Source organism: Balaenoptera acutorostrata, chromosome 21 (assembly GCF_949987535.1).
Source record: "Balaenoptera acutorostrata chromosome 21, mBalAcu1.1, whole genome shotgun sequence".
NCBI classification, from domain to species: Eukaryota; Metazoa; Chordata; class Mammalia; order Artiodactyla; family Balaenopteridae; genus Balaenoptera; species Balaenoptera acutorostrata.
In genome coordinates, this window is record NC_080084.1 from 327,811 (window position 1) to 348,690 (window position 20,880).

General features: G+C 43.0%; 1 protein-coding gene across 3 annotated transcripts in view; it reads left to right on the forward strand.

Annotated features, from left to right (window-relative positions):
• The first annotated feature begins 3,770 nt into the window (after nucleotides 1–3,770).
• LOC103007473 (small integral membrane protein 19) overlaps nucleotides 3,771–20,880 on the forward strand; it is a 41,306-nt gene continuing 24,196 nt past the window's right edge. The window contains exons 1-5 of one of the 3 annotated variants that reach the window (XM_057537093.1): nucleotides 3,771–3,959; nucleotides 7,926–8,063; nucleotides 9,589–9,713; nucleotides 13,089–13,171; nucleotides 15,379–16,859. In XM_057537093.1, coding sequence (XP_057393076.1) covers nucleotides 7,930–8,063; nucleotides 9,589–9,713; nucleotides 13,089–13,171; nucleotides 15,379–15,471 — 435 coding nt within the window. In that variant the 5' untranslated portion in view covers nucleotides 3,771–3,959; nucleotides 7,926–7,929 and the 3' untranslated portion in view covers nucleotides 15,472–16,859. Of the gene's footprint in view, nucleotides 3,960–7,925; nucleotides 8,064–9,588; nucleotides 9,714–13,088; nucleotides 13,172–15,378; nucleotides 16,860–20,880 lie in introns of those variants that run through there. The other 2 variants (XM_057537094.1, XM_057537095.1) reach the window with 2 other exon arrangements.

The window sequence follows — 20,880 nt, forward strand, 5'->3', positions numbered from 1 at the left end:
CATGAGTTATTTGACACTGAATTAGTATCTTAAGCAGTCACTGCCCTTTGTCCTGGTGAATCACTGCCCTAGAATTCAACACCTACCAAGGGTCCTAGTCCCCCTCAGCTTTGATGTTCAAAATTTGGTTTTTCTCCTCTTGCCTTCAGTCATTTCAAAATACAGTCCCCTCAACCATTTCATTATCAACCTCTTCTGCCTGGAAAATCCAGCACTGTTTCTGCAGCTCAGAGTCACTGCCACCATGTATGCTACCTTGAAATTTTTAAAGAGCTTCCTTTACAGCTGAGAAACTAGGGTCAACTTTTAGCTCTCTTTTCTGTCTTTGATAAAGTAAAACTCCCCAGAGAAACCACACTGATTCAAGAGCCAGGCTGCCTGGGTTCATATCCCACCTCCCTGCTTACTACTCACATTGTGGTCTCGGGCAGGTGACTTAATTACCTCCCTGTGCCTCAGTTTCCTCATGTGAAAAATGGGATTATAACTGTACCTACATCAAAGGACTGTTGTGAGAGTTGAATACATTTACATGTAAAAGCACATTTTAAGCACTACATCAATGTTAGCTATCATTATTTGCTTTATGTAACTCCAAATTCTCGTATTGTTCCACGTGTGTACACAATGTTTGCCCAACTGAAATACTACCTACGTGAGGACTGGGACCACATTTTGAATATTTCTGATGTTCCCCCCATGGCACCTAATATTCACTCAATAGGTAAAAATAAACCTACTCGGTACAAATTATTATACTGGATGAACAAGGAAGTTCTCAAACACAGACCTGTATAAACATGTATTCCCTGCCCTCGAGTAGCCTGTATTTTGGGTGGGGAAACAAAACACAGGAAACGCTCATGCAACAATATAAAGCCATAAAAGATTAAATGCCAAAGTATGTGGTTTAGACAGCTACCATTCAAAGGACTCACTGTGAGCTGGGACTCTGGAGAGGGCAAGCCTGCAGTGGCCCTGCCCCTAGAGGGGACTTGGATTTTCACGACAGGTGGGAACAGAGAGAGGATTCCAGGGTATCTGCTCATTCCACAAATATTTACCGCACACCTTCCGTAGGCCGGCCTCTGTCCTTGGCTCTTGGAATACGGCCATGAGGGACCCAGAAACGGCCCCTGCACCCCGGGACCTAAAAGGGCACTCACTCCACGTGAGAGCCAAGTTCTGAAGTAAGGAAGAAGGGCCTGTCCTCCAACCCGATGAAACACAACATCCCTTAAATGTCTCGTGAACAGGAGCCAATGCTGGCATTACAGTCACTCCGGCTTCCAACAATGGCAAACATACAGAAATTAATAACTTTTCATGTACTGTATTCTAAATATCTTCCATTGTTTATGAAGCACATTAAAGAGATACTCTCCATATTTCTGGATATAAATAACATATAAGAGATTTACAGACAAACACAGTCAGTATTACTGGAACAGTTTTCGTAATAGAGGCTGTGGAGGCCCAGCTGCTCAATTTTGCCCAAATGAAAGCCTATTCATTAAAGCCCTGTGCTTTGTCTCCTCCCACCCTTTTCCCTTCTTCTTCTGCTAGTGGCTGCCCACAGATATCAAATATCTACTAGAAAAGTGCCTGAAGATGCATGTGTTGGCAGGAATCAGTTAGTCACGATGGGTGGAAGTATGAACACATGTATCTTTTTCTTCCTACATCCATCCACTCATCTTCTCCCAGAAGAGAACGCCTTCAGGTAAAGGAACCCTCTTATAAATACCAACTGGCAAAGTATTCTCACTCCTTTCTTCTCCCATGACGGACCACTATCTGAAGATGCGTTAAGTCCAATACACTCTAATCACAAATATGACACATTTCCAAGCGCTTCGCTCGTCCTCTGCAGGCCTCTCACCCGATCCTACTCTCCCAAGATGCAAACTGCTGGATCCCACCATCATTCTCATCATTGTTACGTCTACACAAATTATTACATTGTAGCTTTGGAAACACAGAATAAACTTCTTGATTAAGGAAGTCAAAACTACTCAATTAAATCCAGTCAAAAACTTAACTTCTTCATGCACAAAGTACTGGACTCAAATATGTTTAAGACATGTAAAGGCAAACTGAAAAGTAAGGTAGAACCCCTACAATGTAGATTACTTAACATTCTCAACATTTACATACCCGTGAAAGTTAGACTCATCAACAAAGTAATAGCCAACCCAGTTTTTTATTTCCTTGGTTTGGTACTGGAAAATCACGTTCCTGTTTGACTGTCATTCGTTAACCCTTAATTAGGAATGTTGCTTAGAAACTATATATGGAAATAGGGCACCTTTCAGAAGGGACCATTAAGGCTTTCCCAACATTTACTTTTTTCCAACATCCAAGCATAGCCTGTTCATTGGGTGACAATGACATGTAATGGGAACTCTGATAAAGAAGAGACACAGGGCTTTGGAAACTATTGAATACCCCAATAAAGGGACTAATTGCAGTTCTGTGCAAATGTAAAGTCTTCTTCCAACTTGAAAAACACATTAAATTACTCTATGAGTCATTTTATATTGCCTACACCCTTATTTTACAAAAAACAGAAACAGAAGCAATTAATGTACATATTCCACATTTGGACACGTTCAAATCAAACTCGTGTACTCGAGTATTTCTAAGCAACCTATGTTTATGCAAAAAGTTATCCGGAAGATTAAATGAGATAAAGCATGTAGACCATTTGGCAAAGGCCTGGCAAGCAATCAGTACTCAACATTGCACATTATTATCGTTCCTAATTTTCCAACTCTGTAATCATACTAAACAGTTATAAAGTTATGCACATGATTATGTATATATAATATATATAAACTAATATGTGTTACTACTAGAAATAAAGCTTTTATGTTATGTACCAAGCGATGTTCTTCATCCAGACAGAGGTGAGTTTAATTTTAACAGAATGATCCACAAAGAAGCAGAGAAAGCTGGCTAAGGGGTAGGATGTTAAATGTTACCTCAAATCTCTGCTTATCAATTAAGGATACAACCTCTACATGGTCTAGTATGAATTATAATCAGCAGTCAGCTGATCCTAGAGAACTCGCTCAAAATGAACAGTTAAGACCTCAAGCACGTGGACAAGTGGCCACTTATTTGCAAGGCTGTGCCAACCACTGAAATCTGATTACTTCAATACTCATGCTGAAATCCTCCATAAATTCATTACCTGTCTCATGCTAGAATTTTGAAAGTCCTTACACACAAAAATTTTAAATATCCAAAAGTCACTTAAACTGACAAGACTACAGCATCCTGGGCACATCCAGTTTTCAGAACACTTCAATAGCCTCGGCCACGCATCGTTTATTATGACAGGGAAAATGCAAAGCCAGTGAGAGCACGTGCTTTCCTAAGCAAATATTAAAAATAACCCTATGCCCTCATTACGAAAAAGGAAAATCTTCGCGTTTCCAGCTTAATCTCGACCCGGGGCCAATGCACACTCCCACCTCCCACGCCCAGACGGCGCCCGGGCGCGCCGAGGAGGGGCTGGAAGCTGCTCGCGCTCTCGGGACGACCCGAACCCTCTCCCAGCGCGCTCGGATGCAGTGCGGCCAGACCCACGTGGACTCCAGGCGGGGGCGGCCGGACCCCGCCGCCGGGGTCGCCGCCCGGGGTCGCGGGGAGGGGCCGGGGGCGGGGCCGGCACCGCGCCGCGAGGCCGAGGAAGGGAGCCGGGCTGCACTCACGCGCCCGGGGGCGGCACCGGGGCCGTCGCGGCGTCCCTCCGGTTCGCACACTGAGAGGGGGGCGGGGGGGGAAAGACCTGGCTCCTCGTTCCATCCGGAAGCCGCCGGGCCGGCAGGAAATGACGAAGCAGAGGTCGTCCGGTCCGTGCGGTAACCGGCTCCGCGCGTCCGGCCGAGACTGTGGGGGAAAGAGCGCCGAGCGGAGCAGCCGGGCCGCGTGCCGCCTGCAGAGCGAGCGGCGTGAGTGGCCCCGCCCCGCCCCGCCTCTCCATGCGCGGGGAGGGTGAGAGGGAGGGGAGGGTAAGAGGGAGGGGAGGGAGCCCGAGGGCGCCCCCAGCCCCGCTCCCGGCCGTCCCAGCTCCTCTGCCGCCGCGCCCCAGGCCGGAGGGAACAGTGAGGCCCGCAGCTCCAGAATCGCGGATCGAAAGGCGGCAGCCGCCGCCTGCGCAGCGCAGGGCACCCGGGATGGGAGGATGGGGGGATGGGGGAGATGGGGGGATGGGGGGGTGGAGCGGGCGCGCTTCAGGATCGCACCGCGCGCATCCCTTGGCGGCCGAGCCCTGGCGGCTCCAGTCCCTGCCGCCTGCCGGGGTGGGGGTTACATTGTCTGCCCGCTAGACTGCTCCTCTTTCCGGGACTGGCAGGTCTCACGAGTCTGGGCAGGGCCGGAAGCGCCCACGTTTGGGAGTCCAGCGTGCGACTCGCTAGCCTGGGTGGTTTTGGGCGAGTTGTGTACCCAGCCCCCCACCCCGCGTCGTCTGCCAGGTGGAGCTTTCGTGCCTCCCAGCAGGGTGATGGTGACAATTAAATGCATATGTGGACTGCCCAACACAGGCCCCTCAGATGTTAATTGCCTTCGTCTTGCTGGTTGAAGGCCTGTGACCTTGTACCCTCCCGCTTCAGCAACCCAAGCCTTTAGCGTTTCAGAGGACTGAGGGAAAACCATATTGATGCGATGGGTTGTGTTGTAAGGAGCTCGTAGACCTGTATGAGTGACTCCAATCTGAACTTGTTTCAAAATAGCAAAGCTCTAAGTGAGAGACGAAATGGATAATATTCAAGACATGATGACAAGTGATCCTCAAAACTGAACCACCTAGACATGGCATCGGGAACCCCAAATACGGGAAAAATTTTAAAACTTAATGATACAGCCGCTTGATCCCAAGAAGAGTACTAGTTCTCTACTTAAAAGTTTGTCAAACTGAAATCAAGCCCCGGTTGTCACATTTTGCCAACTTTATCTCTGGATAGTTAAGTGCAGCTCATCCTAGCAACTCCTTACTGAAACAGTTCAAGCGTTAATTTACAGGAAAAATATGTGAAAAAGGTGCAGTTTTCTCAGAAAAGCCCTGAATGACAATCCAAGCACATGATGGTCTTGCTGAAACATCCATTAACTTGCCAGGAAGGAACCACTGTAACGCCCCTGGGTGCTTTACACTTAGAGGGAGGCTGTGAGGTGTGCAGTAGCCGCTCAGCAGGTGTGCGTGTGTACACTTGGTTAGACTGTGGCGAGCTGGGAGGGCACCGGTCATAGTTCAGGCCACATGGGAGCCGTGGTCTGTACTGTGACTTTGTACAGGACCATTCCTTATTCCTGACAGTCTTACAAAGGCATGCCATTGGTCATGATAGAGGACCAGGCAGGAAAGGCCTACCCTCGGTGCAAGTCTTTCACAACTATACTACTAAAAATAACTCAAGTGTGTGTCCCCAGAACAGTAGTGTCACTGGGTACCAATCAAGTTGTAAAATTCACAGTAAGATTTCACCATTCTTGGTCAGCAGAATTTCAGAATCCTTCTCTAAGTATAATGAAAAACTGGCATATTTGTTAGAGGAGGAAGACAGCTCTGTAGGAATACACCATTTATTGAGTGGCACATGAACAGAATTTTGTGGAACACTGAAGCAAGAAATTCACCTGGCTCAGATCCAGTCAGGTGTTAGAAAACAGGTAGGAAACACTTTCATAGTGTGTCAGATAAAGGGCACCTGCAAAATGTTTCAGTAGCCATTGTTAAGTCTTCTCCCCTTTTCTTCTCCAATTTGTTAGTAACGCCCAATCCTGAAACCTGCCACCGTCACTGCATGCATGGCCGTGCCGGCCCTTACGCAGCACCTCAAATCAGACCTCTGAAGTCATCTCTTATGGCCAAAAACGGTCATCGTTATTTTATGTTTTGGTACCAATGAAAATCTAGAAAAAAATTCTAGATTCCATTGTAAAGACAGTTATAGTCTCTGATGTTCCAAAAGTTTCCATTCCTAAGGTAGGCTGATTACTTACTATGAATAATGTTACATCCAGAGAAACTCTGGAGTTCAATTTTAAGGAATAAGAATTGAAACTCTGAATAATGCCAAATCCGTCTGCGCCTTCCGTTCTCTTAAAAAAAAAAATCCATAGCCAATCTTTAATATCTAGGAATTGGGTATGTTTAATGATTTAATAATATTTAGATCTTGCATCTATAAAGTTTTAAGTTCTGTTTTTATTATTCTCTGGCTAATTTTTAAAAGACCAATCTTAATGCTCATCAAACACTAGCAGATGTTTCAGAGGAATGACGCTTGCCCTCAATGCCTAGAATTTAAGTTAAATGGCCATTCACGATACTCACTTTAATACAGTCTGTCCGCAAACGTCTGACAGAGACTTCAGGTGTCAGAATGGGGCCAACATGCCACCTGGCCTGGGAGCAGACCCCAAGGAAATTTCATTCATTTTATGCAGAGGCAAACTGTAAGAAAGAAAACAGACTCTGCCCTTAATATACACTTACTAACTTACTGAGCCAAATCTACACTAAAGAACATTTTGGGGACTTCCCTGGTGGCACAGTGGATAAGACTCCGTGCTCCCAGTGCAGGGGGCCTGGGTTCGATCCCTGGTCAGAGAACTAGATCCCACATGCATGCTGCAACTAAGAGTTCGCATGCCACAGCTAAGGAGCTGGCGAGCCACAACTAACGAGCCCTGGAGAGGCAACTAAGGAGCCCACCTGCCACAAGTAAGACCCAGTGCAACCAACTAAATAAATAAATATTTAAAAAACAAAAAGAAAAAGACCATCACTCTCCTTTAAAAAAAAAAAAAACATTTTGGAGGCTCACAGGACAGATTGCAAGATATTTCAGTGGAGGAATTTCTGCAATGCCTTCACTGTTGTAGGATGTCTAGAGAAAGTTGCAAAACAATTTCTTGGACATTCCAGATACTTTTTTCCCTTGGTATTAGAAAATGACTATCTTAGTAGAAACTACAGTACAGTTATCACCTGTCGTTTCTTCAGTGTTTCTCCTTTTGATAGAGTATCTAAAACAACACTTCTGAATTTCTTTCACATATTAGGTCATTTTACTTAGACTTCCCTAGTTTAGATTTAACACAAGAGCAGAACTTTCTCTTTAAGGAAAAATTCAATGAACTTCCCAAATGCAAATAAGAAACCAGTAGCTGTCCCTTGCTACTTGATACACTTGCTGTTACCATTCATTTTCTGTGGGAATGTCCAAAGAATGCATTTCCTTGAATAGAAGTCACAGCTGTGTAAATAGCAAAAAGTAACTTTTTATCCCATAGCTTCCACAGTGGGCCAGGAGGCCAAAACTAGATAAAGCTCCAGACATGTTCGTTTTCCAGGTGGGTCAGGGGCCTGTGGAAGAGTGCGGTCCTGGCTGTCGCATCTCATCCCGACTGCTGTCACGAGTCTCACGCTGTCCTTCTCTCTCAGCACCCCAGCCAGTTGTGTGCACCTCTGTTTTAAGCATTCAGTTGCTTTCGTCTGGGTGATAGTTACAGTTTGGAAACCGTGCAGTGACATTTCAACCCATATCCTTTTAGAAATATGATTTTTTAATCCCGAGTTTGAACCTTTATGTAGGAGCTGTGGTGTTTCAAAGTCAGAAATAGGCGAAAATGTGTTCCATGCCTTAGTGATCTAGACCAGGGTTGGCCAACATTTTCTTAACGGGCCAGATGGTAAACATTTTAGGCTTTGAGGGCTGTGAGGCAAAAATGGAAGATGCTCCATTTAAAATGTATCCGTTTAGAAATGTAAAACCATTCTTGGCTCCTGGGCCATACAAAGACAGGCAGGGGGCTGGAGCTGGCCAGCAGGCCCTCTGTTTGCCAGCCCTTGTCCAGCTGTCACACCATCACTAACTGAAAGAAACCCTGCCCTCTTTGCTGCCTTACAGTCCCATGCCTGGCGGTTACGGAGTGATGGGTGACGAGGGCTCCATCGATTACAGCGTTCACGAGGCCTGGAATGAAGCCACCAACGTGTACCTGGTAGTGATCCTTGTCAGCTTTGGGCTCTTCATGTATGCCAAGAGGTAAAGGCTTTAGATTCTCAGGGTTGATAAGAACCTGGGCATTTATAAGTTTTGCAGGTTTGTTGTTTGATCTAAGTTAAATGCACAAAAATAATTTCATCAGCGTTTTTGTTCCTGCTATGAAATCACTGTCTAGTCGGGTCAGCCCTCACATACTGGACACCAGGATTTGGCTTGGAAAACCCAGTTGCTCTGAGAGATGGGGATTTAAGTGCAGCTCTTGGCACCCAGGCCAGCTGCTGTATACTCCTATTCTATCATTTCTGGTACAGCTCAGTTTTCTCATTCAGCCAGCTTCACTGTCACCCTTGGATGAGCACGTATTTGGGGCCAGTGTCCCTGCAATGCACAAACTCTAACTCCTATGTGTTCAGCAATTCTGTCTTCGCAAATTTCAAGCCCTCCCTTCTGTTTCTTGTGCGTAATATTGGTATGATCCAATTACTCGTCCGGCCGTCCCCCAAAACTCAGTCCCCCGAGAACAAGGACTTCTGTTTAACCTTTGTGTCCCTGATGTGCCGCGTGGTGTAAATCCTCAATAAATATTTCTTGCTGTGATTCCAGATGCTGCAGCGCAATCCAGCTGTTCTTTTCCACTCTCCCTGGCTCCTCTCCTTCAAGTACAAGTTAAAAAAAAATGCACGCCGAGGGGCGTGCTTTGAAGCGGAAAAACAGCAGTAGTTGGATTGAGCTGCTCCTGCCCGTAGCCATGTGCTTCGTGGCGTCCTCTGCCAAGGTCAAAGGCATTAGACAGCTCACGATAATTAGTCAACCAAGAATAATTGATGCTCGGCCCGGGGAACAGTTCAGTCCCACACTTGCCACGGGACCTGCAGGCTCGCCCTTCCCGACCCTGAGACCCCTGAGCCGCTGGCCCACTGGCCGCCTGGACCCTCGGGGGAGCGGGGGGGGCGGGGGGGGAGGCGAGAGGAGGCCTCCACAGAGCACGGGGGGGGCCACCGGCAGGTAACAGCCTTCCCCTAAGAATAGCCACCGTCTCCTCCCCACCCCACTGTTTTAAAGGCAGAGACAGGCTGTTGTTAATTTTAACTAGATGACCCCACTAAGGCCATGCTACTCTTTTTAAGAAATCGTTTATTCATTGTTTTTCAAAATTAAGGTCTGCTCACATTCTGTTTATTCTCTGCCCGCAATAACGTAGCTTTATTTGCATGACATGAGAGGGAGGGAAAAAAAAATCTTACTTTTTTTGTCTGAGCATTTTTCCGTACAACAGGGCTCTTTTGCGGGGATTGAGGGGAGACACTTTGTTGTATGAAGTGGGCGTGTTCAGCTACTGCCTTTTCTTTCTTATAACCCTGTGACTGTACACGTACAGCTTCATACTTCTAGTGAAAGAAAGAATACTTGAGCCCAGGAAGCATCTCACGGGGACAAAATAGAAGATGGACTCATGGCCACTTAACGTCCTTTTAATGCAGCTTCTGGTTACTACGATCGTGTGAATGTTACAGTCCTACAGCTATGAATACAAATCTCTTTTCTGCATTGGTTTGTGTTTTAGAAATAAAAGGAAAATTATGAGGATATTCAGTGTGCCACCTCCAACAGACACTCTGTCAGAGCCCAACTTTTATGACACAATAAGCAAAATTCGTTTAAGACAGCAACTGGAAATGTACTCCATTTGTAAGTATATTCTGTGCTTAATTACATACGTAAGCCTATTTAAAATAGACTCTTTGGGGTTCAGTCTCATTGGCAAAGGTTATCAGAAATAGCTGATAATGACACAGGGAACTATATTCAATATCCTGTAATAAACCATAATGGAAAATAATATGAAAAAGAATATATGTTTGTATATCTGAATCACTTTGCTGTACACCAGAAACTAACACAACATTGTAAATCAACTATACTTCAATTAAAAAAAATTTTTTTTTTTATTTTAAGAAAGAAATAGCTGGTAATGAAAACGTAGAGCCTTTTTTAGATGCTCAACACAGTATCAGCAAACCCGGTTTGCATGAAGTTAGTGTTTCAGGACACTTCACTCATTTGGGGCCCTTCCAAGACCCTGAGAAGAGCCCTAGCAACGTGTTTCATGTTTTGAAAATTTGGCAGAAATTAGATACCTTAACAATCGGTGAGGCTGCTGTCTCATCCTTCTCTAATTTCCCTCCTTTGCACTTCCCTCGTGTGCAGTGGCATCGAGGTGGCCAAGAGCATTCTGGGGATCTGGCTGAGGGGACGTTGAGTTGAACCTACTTTAGTTTGGGTTTGAAATTTTGTGTTTATAGAGTTTGCAGTCACTTCTATTACAATTAAATTACTATGTGCTGCAGCCATAGCAGTATAGGAACAGCTTCCAGGCCAGAGGTTATTAACATGTCCTGTGGTACTAAACCCTGTGAGTAAGTGGTGGAGAAGAAACAAAGGTTAAAGGGCAAGGAGCCAGGATGAATTGTATATCCAAACCACAGCCTTTGATGCCACCATTTAAAAAAATGAGGTGTGGTTTCCATGGTGTATCATTAAATGAGAAAAGGCAAGATGTAATTATATATATGCTAGGGTACTGCTCCTTTAAAATCAAATGACCAAAACATCCCTATCTACGTGTAATAAAAATGTTCTATAGAATTTTTTTTTTACTGAAGTATAGTTGATTTACAATGTTGTATTAGTTTCAGATATACAGCACAGTGATTCAGCTATATATATATATATATATATATATATATATATATATGTTCTTTTTCAGATTCTTTTCCCTATAGGTCACCACAAAATATTGAGTATGGTTCCCCGTGCTATACAATAGGTCCTCGTTGGTGATCCACTTTATATACAGTAGTACGCATATGTTAATCCCAACCTCCCAATTCATTCCTCCCCAACTCCTTTCCCCTTTGGCAGCCACAAGTCTGTCCTCTATGTCTGTGGGTCTATTTCTGTTTTGTAAGTAAGTTCATTTGTGTCTTTTTTTTTTTAGATTCCACATGTAAGTGATAGCATATGATATTTGTCTTTCTCTTTCTGACTTACTTCACTTAGTACAATGATCTCTAGGTCCATCCATGTTGCTGCAAATGGCATTATTTCATTCTTTCTTATGGCTGAGTAATAGTTCATTGTGTGTATATATATATATACATATATATACATACCAACGGTGTAGGAGGCTTCCCTTTTCTCCGCACCCTCTCCAGCATTTATTATTTATAGACTTTTTGATGATGGCCATTCTGACCGGTGTGAGGTGATACCTCATTGTAGTTTTGATTTGTATTTCTCTAATAAATAACAATGTTGAGCATCTTTTCACGTGCCTGTATGTCTTCTTTGGAGAAATGTCTATTTAGATCATCTGCCCATCTTTTGATTGGGTTGTTTCTAAAAATGTTCTGTATAATTACACAAGCCTGGAGGAAGGCTTGGAAAGATACACATCAGATTATTAACATTCATTACCTTGATGGGAACACTGTGGGACTCGAGGGAAAAGACTGGATATTTTTAAAAGAAAGATGTTTGTGTGTTTGCGCGCACACATAAAAAGAAGCAAGAAAGAGTGATCAGGGCTTCCCTGGTGCCGCAGTCGTTGAGAAACTGCCTGCCGACGCAGGGCATATGGGTTCGAGCCCTGGTCTGGGAAGATCCCACAAGCCGCGGAGCAACTAGGCCCGTGGGCCACAATTGCTGAGCCTGCGCGTCTGGAGCCTGTGCTCCGCAACAAGAGAGGCCACGATAGTGAGAGGCCCGTGCACCGCGATGAAGAGTGGCCCCCGCTCGCCGCAACTAGAGAAAGCCCTCGCACAGAAACGAAGACCCAACACCGCAAAAATAAATAAATAAATTAAAAAAAAAAAAAAGAGTGATCAGCAAGATGTTACTGGTATATGTCTTGGGTGGAGTGGAATTTCAGGTGAAAAGTAGAGAAACCATATATATATTTTTTACACAAGTAGAACCTCTAGAAACTTCTTCAGCATAAATTTTATCCTGAGAAGTAGTAACAGCAGTTCCTTTGGGGAAAGGAGCTGCAGGACTAATCAGGTGGGAGGAAGGTACACCTTCCCTGTTTCCTCTGTTGTCCCTTTTGCATTCATGTGTTACTAGTTCAGAATAAGAAGTAAAACTGATGGGGCTTCTCTGGTGGCGCAGTGGTTGAGAATCCGCCTGCCAATGCAGAGGACACGGGTTCGAGCCCTGGTCTGGGAAGATCCCACATGCCGCGGAGCGGCTGGGCCCGTGAGCCACAATTACTGAGCCTGCGCATCTGGAGCCTGTGCTCCACAACGAGAGGCCGCGACGGTGAGAGGCCCGCGCACCGCGATGAAGAGTGGCCCCCGCTTGCCACAACTAGAGAAAGCCCTCGCACAGAAATGAAGACCCAACACAGCCATAAATAAATAAAAATTAAAAAAAAAAATCTTTAAAATAAAAAAAAAAAAAAAGTAAAACTGAATGTAACAGAGCAGCATTATTCACAGTAGCCAAAAGATGGAAACAACTGAAGTGTCCTTGACTGATGGATCCACAGAATGTGGTCTATACGTGCATAGGATGTTATTCAGCCTTTAAGAGGAAGGAAATTCTTTTTTTTTTTTTTTTTTAGCGGCACTGAGTCTTCTTTGCTGCACACGGGCTTTCTCTAGTTGCAGTGAGTGGGGGCTACTCTTCGTTGCGGTGCATGGGCTTCTCATTGGGGTGGCTTCTCTTGTTGTGGAGCACAGGCTCAGTAGTTGCAGCACGTGGGCTCAGTAGTTGTGGCTCACGGGCTCTAGAGCACAGGCTCAGTAGTTGTGGCACACGGGCTTAGTTGCTCCACGGCATGTGGGATCTTCCCAGACCAGAGCTCGAACCCATGTCCCCTGCATTGGCAGGCGGATTCTTAACCACTGCGCCACCAGGGAAGTACCAAGAGGAAGGAAATTCTGACACATGCTACAACACAGATGCACCTCGAAGACATTATGCTTCGTAATTATTTTTATTGTGAAGTGAAAGAAGCCAGTCACAAAAGAACAAATATTGTGTGATTTCTCTTCTGTGTAGCAAATTCACAGAGACAGAAAGCAGAATCGTCACCAGCAGTGGGAGAGGAAAGAGTGGGGAGTTACTGTGTTATGAGGACAGAGGTCAGTGTGGGGTGATCAAAAGAAGGGTGCTGGTGGTGGCAGCACAACAGTGTGAATGCAGTTAATGTCCCTGAACTGTGCACTTAAAAACGGTTAAAATGGCAAGTTTTATGTTGTTGTATTTCACCTCAAAAAAAAATTTCCTTAAGAAAATTTAAGTATTTAAAAAACAAAAACAGGGAACCAGAAGCTCCGTATAGAAAATTATAAGTAAAGAGTTAGGTTTTCATTGATGCCTAGTCAAAACAGAAGGTTGTGGGAGTTCCCTGGTGGCCTAGTGGTTAGGATTCGGTGTTTTCACTGCAGAGGCCCAGGTTCGATCCCTGGTCAGGGAACTAAGATCCCACATGCCTGGCGGCACAGCCAAATACAAAAAGCAAACAAACAAAAATCAGAAGTTAGATCCTATCAAAAAATATTCAGTAGTATAGCATATACAATTATAAAGCCAGTGTACAGCTGTTTTTCTTCTTTGATGAGAATGGCATAAAATGAAATTTATCAGAACACGTGTGTTTGTAAGGCATGTTAGTTTCCTATTGCTGCTGTATTACCACAAATTCAGTGGCTTAACACAGCACAGATCTTACAATTAGAGATTAAAAGTTCTACAGCAGATTCACTGGCTAAAATCAAGGTGTCGGCAGAGTTCTGTTTCTTTCTGGATGCTCTAAAGGAGAAGCTGTTTCTTTGCCTTTTCCAGCTTCTAGAAGCCACCCATGTTGCTTGCTTTGTGGCTTCATTCCCCATCCTCAAAGCCAGTAGCACTGCATCTTTCTGATCATTCTTCCATTTATATAGTTCCTTCTCCCTCTGAACTCTGCCAGGAAAGGTTCTCTGACTTTCAGGGCCCCTGTGATCAGGTTGGGCCAGATAATCCAGGGTAATCCCCCTTCTCAAGGTCCTTACCTTAAACACATCTTTAAAGTCCCTTCTGCCGCAGAAGGTAACATATTCACAGATTATGGGGATTAGGATGTGGACATCTTTGGAAGCCATTGTTCTTGTAAATAGTATTTGCACATTTAAAGAGTCCCATCGCAGGGACTTCCCTCGTGACACAGTGATTAAGAATCCGCCTGCCAATGCAGGGGACACGGGTTCGAGCCCTGGTCCAGGAAGATCCCACATACCGTGGAGCAACTAAGCCCATGCGCCACAACTACTGAGCCTGCGCTCTAGAGCCCGTGAGCCACAACTACTGAGCCCGCGTGCCACAACTTCTGAAGCTGCGTGCCTAGAGCCCAAGCTCTGCAACAAGAGAAGCCACCGCAGTGAAAAGCCCACACATCGCAACAAAGAGTAGCCCCCGCTTGCTGCAACTAGAGAAAGCCCGCGCCCAGCAACTAAGACCCAACAACGAAGACCCAATGCAGCCATAAATAAATAAATAAATTTATTTTAAAAATAAAGAGTCCCATCACATTGCATCATTCTTAGTGCTGATGGCATATCTAGTACTGACTTAGTCTGGAGGTTCAAGAGGAAATAGCAAACAAAATTCTTTTCCTCAAAGAGGACTCCCAAAATTGTAAAGCTTTCGGCCACAATAATCTGGATCCACCCTGCGTATATAAACAAATAGTATTTCTTCCTTGGCTGGTAAAAACTTAATGAAGAGACTGAAAGTTTGAAAGCCAAGCAGTGAATGACATTTACAAAGACTTTAGCCCTGCACACTCTCTAGTTTCAGGTTAAGACCTTCAATAAATATTTCTCAGAAGCACAAAAAGAACAGAGAATTGCAAGTCTGTTTTTTCTTCTAGTTTATATTAACGACAATATTCAGTAAATCTCTTAGGCTTGTCATTTAAAATATAGTCAAATTCCTTATGATGTGGACAAAAGCATTATTATTAACTTACCTTGAGGTGGAGATGAGGAATAAGAAAGAAGGACATTACAAAATGTTACTTTAAGTTTAGTAGCTTAATTAGTGTTTACCCTATATTTCAATGCTCTGAATAATCCTGATGTACAAAACAATAATAATAAACATCCTAAAATGGATATCAGCACTGCTGAGAAATTAGAGGATCATGAAGTATAATAAATTTCCTCTAATGAATAAAAAATTGTTTAATTCTAAGCTAATTCTTTACTGAGAATCATGACTGTGATTTAATGATGTGAGCTCATAATTATTTTGTGATTTTATTAATCGTATCTCCTTTTTTCTTGCTTATTGTTTTGTTTATTTTCAATAGCCAGAAAGTATGATTATCAGCAGCCACAGAGCCAAGCTGACAGTGTACAGCTCTCATTGGAATGAAATCTCAGAAAATGAGCAGCAGAAATGATTGTTGTTCAAAAGTGCAGTATCCTCACGCTGCTAAATCACGAGCAGCATTTTTTAAAAACTTCTGTCTCCATAAAATCATTTTATTTGTGACTTTTCCCTAATTTTTTGGTGTGTTTTGTTTCACTTTTTTAAACCTCATCTCCAAATCATTTGTTCCACAAATTAGAAATTCCTCAAAAAGCCTGAACACAGTCTGCATGTACCTAGGAAGATAGACTATCACCAGAAACGGTGAGTTTACCTTGTGAAGACTTTGATCCCTTCAGGATACAATCAGGAAATAAAAACACATCTTTGGAAGCAAGAGTCTGGAGCTGATGCCACTTTGGAACTTTTTTGCCAACTTAAAAAATAAAAATCTAATCATTGGAATAACTTCCTCTTCGACTGTGTTCTGGGATAAATATAATATGGATAACGGACTAACGTGTGTTCTTACGGCTGTTGTTACCTCTAACCGAATTAACTGTCTTTGCTACTTCAGAATTTGCACAGTAACTGTCTTTTCTGCATTGTGAAATTGTGATGCGTACCCCCCTGCTAACTGTAGAAGTTTTCTGTGACTGGAGTTTGTTCCCCTTAATTGTATTCCCAGGAGTTTCTTCCACCAGAAGAGTCTTCTTTCGGCCGTGCTGGGGCTACACTGCAGCATACATGGGCACCTCTGACTGGTGTCAGCGGCTTGCTTTTGGGTCATGTGACCATCAGTCTTTAATGTAACTGTATGGTTTCTTAGGCTTTTTTAGCTTAATAAGCTTCCCTGCAGACTCTCATATCTTGTACCATTTTTGTACTGTACATTGAAATGTTTTCACCCAATTTTTCATATTTATTTAAATAAAAGCCGGTTGGAGATAGTGGCAGGGGAGTTCAACTGTCCATAAATTCGTTTTTGAATCAAAACTATAATTTTAAGAGTTAGAGTTAATATTTCAAGCATTATTGCCTTTTCCTTTATAATTACGAAGTAAAGAATATAAATCTTAAATGAAAAGGTTTAGACCAAATAAAATCATTTCAGGGAAATTGCATTTACTTTTAAAATTTAAATCTTTCAAATATATATATATATATATATAGTACAAGGTGAATTGTTGACCAAATGGAATAATTCTTTCTTAACTCACAGATGAGTTTGAAGGCACCGCCTGTATGTAGAATGAATAGTCGGACTGAAGGATTGTAAACAGTTACAATTATGGCCTGGGGATAGCAGAGCAGCAAGGGGACAATCTTATTAAACTTTGCTTTGCTCTCATGTAATCAGGAGCGGGGGCGGTTTACCTGCTGTCCCTGATGTGTGGCACAAATCTGGACGAATTACGAAAACTGGCTATCTCAGCTGATTTGTACAGTGTATCTAAATAAATATCAGTCACAACGAAACGGACTGTGATGGTTTTTTATTTGCATCCACTAGACAGAGAGAGTCACGACTAAAACCTGACAGGTCATTTGGTGAGCGTGGAACTCTGGCAAGTGAGAGAGGAAGATTCCTCCTCATTTCCTCTCTAAAGCCCGCTGATGGGAGTCACGCCTCCACCAGCAGGATCAACAGCAAGTCCGCCTTTGAAGTTTCCTCTCTGCTTCCACAGCTGAGCTGGGAAAGCGGGGGATGCCCTGCAGCCACACTTCAAAGGGACACCGGTTGATTGTCCTGCTTCTGCCCCTGAATCCACCAAGGGTTCAATGGTACTATTTTCTTTGGAAGAAAGAAGGCATGACTAATAAACAGGTCAGGAACACTTGTGTTCTCTGTTTCCTCTTTTCTCTCTCTTACTGCGTGAGACGCTCCGCGGTAAGCACGGAGGGGCAGGCTCCCTGGGTGCACAGCTGGGCCCAGCCCGCCGCTCCAAGGGGCACAGATGCTTGCTAACGACCCCACACCGTTTCAGGTGGAGTTGCTGATAGGATTCATCAGAAAACGAGATGCAGAGTTTAGGGTGAAATTGCTGTAACGTCGGAAATATATTTAAGTATTGAGTAAAAATAAGAGAGAAAATGGTAATAAAAATAATTTCAGATATTAAGAATAAATGTATCTTAGTACTATATATAAAATAATCAACAAATTTCATATATCACTTATATGTGGAATCTAAAAAAATGATACAAGTGAACTTATTTACAAAACAAACTTATGGTTACCAAAGGGGAAAGGGGTGGGGGAAGGATAAGTTAGGAGTTTGGGGTTAACATATACACACTACTATATATGAAATAGATAACCAACAAGGACCTAGTGTATCGCACAGGGAACTCTACTCAATATTCTGTAGTAACCTATATGGGAAAAGAATCTGAAAAAGAATGGATATATGTATATGTAAAACTGAACCACTTTGCTGTACACCTGAAACTAATACAACATTGTAAATCAACTATACTCCAATATAAAAAACTTTTTAAAAAGAATAAATGTATCTTAGAAAATATAATTAAAGAGAGAAGAGGGCTTCCCTGATGGCACAGTGGTTAAGAATCCACCTGCCAATGCAGGGGACACGGGTTCGAGCCCTGCTCCGGGAAGATCCCACATGCCGCGGAGCAACTAAGCCCATGCGCCACAACTACTGAGCCTGGGCTCTAGAGCCCACGAGCCACAACTACTGAAGCCCGCGCACCTAGAGCCTGTGCTCCACAACAAGAGAAGCCACTGCAATGAGAAGCCCGTGCACCACAACGAAGAGTAGCCCCTGCTCGCCACAACTAGAGAAAGCCCACACGCAGCAACGAAGACCCAACACAGCCAATAAATAAATAAATAAATACATTTATTTTTTAATAAAAGAGAGAGAGAAGGGACCAAAGCATATTACAGGGAGCCAGGTGATTCATTCAACACACAGGTATGGAGGACAAACTCTGTGCTAGCCATATGTCATCCTCTATAGGCTATTTGATTCTAAAGACAGAATCAGAATAGGAATAGGTGCTGGAGAACCGGACGTAAAAAGGACACCTGGCTTATATCCAACCTGTATGCAAAATAGTGAGGCTCATAGAAGAGGGACTGGAGCTTAGTCTTAAACTATTTCCCACTTGACACCCTAATAAATCCAGAGCCAGACTCACACAAAACTACAAAGCAAGAAACATTTCCCACCTGTCTTTTTGTCCTCTTCAGCCTCCTATCAATCAGTCTCTTTGGGCGAGACAGGTCTTGACAGGATTTAAGAGTGGGGATGAGGAATTAAGCCAAGAACCAAGGAGGTGGAAGAACATGGAAACTTCCAGCAGCAGGTCATCTGTCTTCTATCCTGGACCTCTCACCCCAAAATAAACAAGTGACCTTTAGCACTGGAGTCTATGCTGACCTTTATTTTATTTAGATATAGTGAAAAGCTAAAGCCATTTATGCAGCATTCCACACCTGAGGTAGGAAGGTGATAAGTCAAAGGGGAAGCCAATCACTGGGGTTATTGGTAGCCATTCAGCACCAAATTTGATACTGAAGGACCACTGTGCTGTTCACGTCTTTTATTTTTGATGTTTCTAGTTGCAAAGTTTCTTTCTTCTCTTCCAAATCAAGAAATGACAGAGGTCTCACTGTTACGGAAGACTGGCTCCATCCCAGGGAGTTGTATGAAAAAACTATTTTGACAAATTGCAAGCTAGCCGAAGAAAGTTGGGGCTTTTTAACTGCAACCAATATTGATGTTAGTAAACTCAACTGCAAATGCCTTTGGCCTCAGAAATCTGGGGGAAAAAAATGCACCACATAAATGTAAAGTATTTATGACATAACGGGTTCATGTATGTTTATTATATTCATTTTGGGGGGAAGGGATTGCAAGTGTCTCTGAATAACATTTTATCTTGAGGTTTTAAAAAAAGGCCCATTTAAGTTGACTACAAGCTAATATAAATTTTATGTCTGAAATGCTTTCTAGCGCCCAGTACTAGAACGGTAACTAGCCCAAAGTAAATACTTGGTCGGTAGTTGCTGAAATAATTAATTTACTGGCAACAATTTACAGAATTGATGTTTATTTTTTATATTTTTAAAAAGTGTTTGTAGGTTCTGTTTCTGGTAATGGAGGAATAATTGTGTCAGACTAACTCTCTTACAGATAATGAGTTCAGAACAAAACATAAAAAGAGCTATCTGAAGGAAACCATAAGCAGACAAACCAGGAAGAAGATGACGCTTGAAAGAAGGAAGGGCTGAGATCTGTGTTTACATGGGTTTTTTGCCTGAAGGTATTTCTTAGTCCACCCGTTGAGAATAGCTAGAACTCAAGGAGAAAGCTACAGTGAAATTGGTTTGAGGAACAGGGCAGTGTTCAGAGCTTCTAGGCTGAAAAGTGAGGGGAACATCACAGAAAGAAGTGAACCCCAGAAGGGGGCACTCCAAAATATACATGTAAATTCTGCCAAGTCCTTGGCTGATCCCTGAATTATGAATCTACATGAGAGACCCTAAGGAGACTGGCAGAAAACAAACAGCTGAAAGGCTGAAAGAACTAAGCTGGGTGTTCAGCTGTTGCCTACCACTGGAGATACAATTTGAATCCTGCCAAATTAATTACCTGCTAGAACAAAACTCAACACTTTTCAGAGGAAGATAAAAGAATCTAGAGTCTCTAACACTGTATCATCCACAATGCCCAACATACAATCAAAAATTACAGGAATGAGAAGAGCAGGAAAATGTGATCCACAGTCAAGAGAAGAAATGGGACAATGTGGTCCATCAAGAGAAAAAACAGTCAATGTAAACTGACTCCAAGATGACCCAGATGTTGAATTATCAGACAAGGACTTCAAAGTAGCTGTTACAAATATGTTTAGATAAATGAAATACTTTCAGGTAAATGATAATTGAAAGGCTTTATCATCAGCAGATCTGCTGTAAAAGAAATACTAAAGGAAGTTCTTTGGGGGCGAAAAAAAAGAGAAGTGATAGCAGCTGGAAACTCAAATCTAAGCCAAGTCTAGGCATAATGAATGACCAGTTGGGGAAAGACAATGATGGAGCAAGTAGGGGCTCTTATCAAGTGGGAATAAAGAGTATATAGGACTTTTTGTACTATTTTAACATTTCTATAAGCTTGAAATTCCTTTTTTAAGTTATAGAAAAAGTATTTGTCAGTCAATTTCTTAGTCAACCAGAATCTATTTTTTGTGTCACACCAATCATTGGCAAAACTGAAAAACAGGCAGTGTGTCTGAAGGTGTCTTGGACAACATTATGCTTCTTTCTTCTCTACTTCTTCACACAGTATCCAATATCCTTCTGTCTATCAAAATCTATTCCAAGAAAGAATCTAAAACACACTTCCACAAAAGTATAAATGACTGATAAAACAGGGTGTTCTGCATTTTAACAGAGAGAGCCTTCAGCTGGAAAGGAATCAAGTTTTCAGGCATTACAGAGAAGTTTAATTTTTAGGCATAAGAGAGC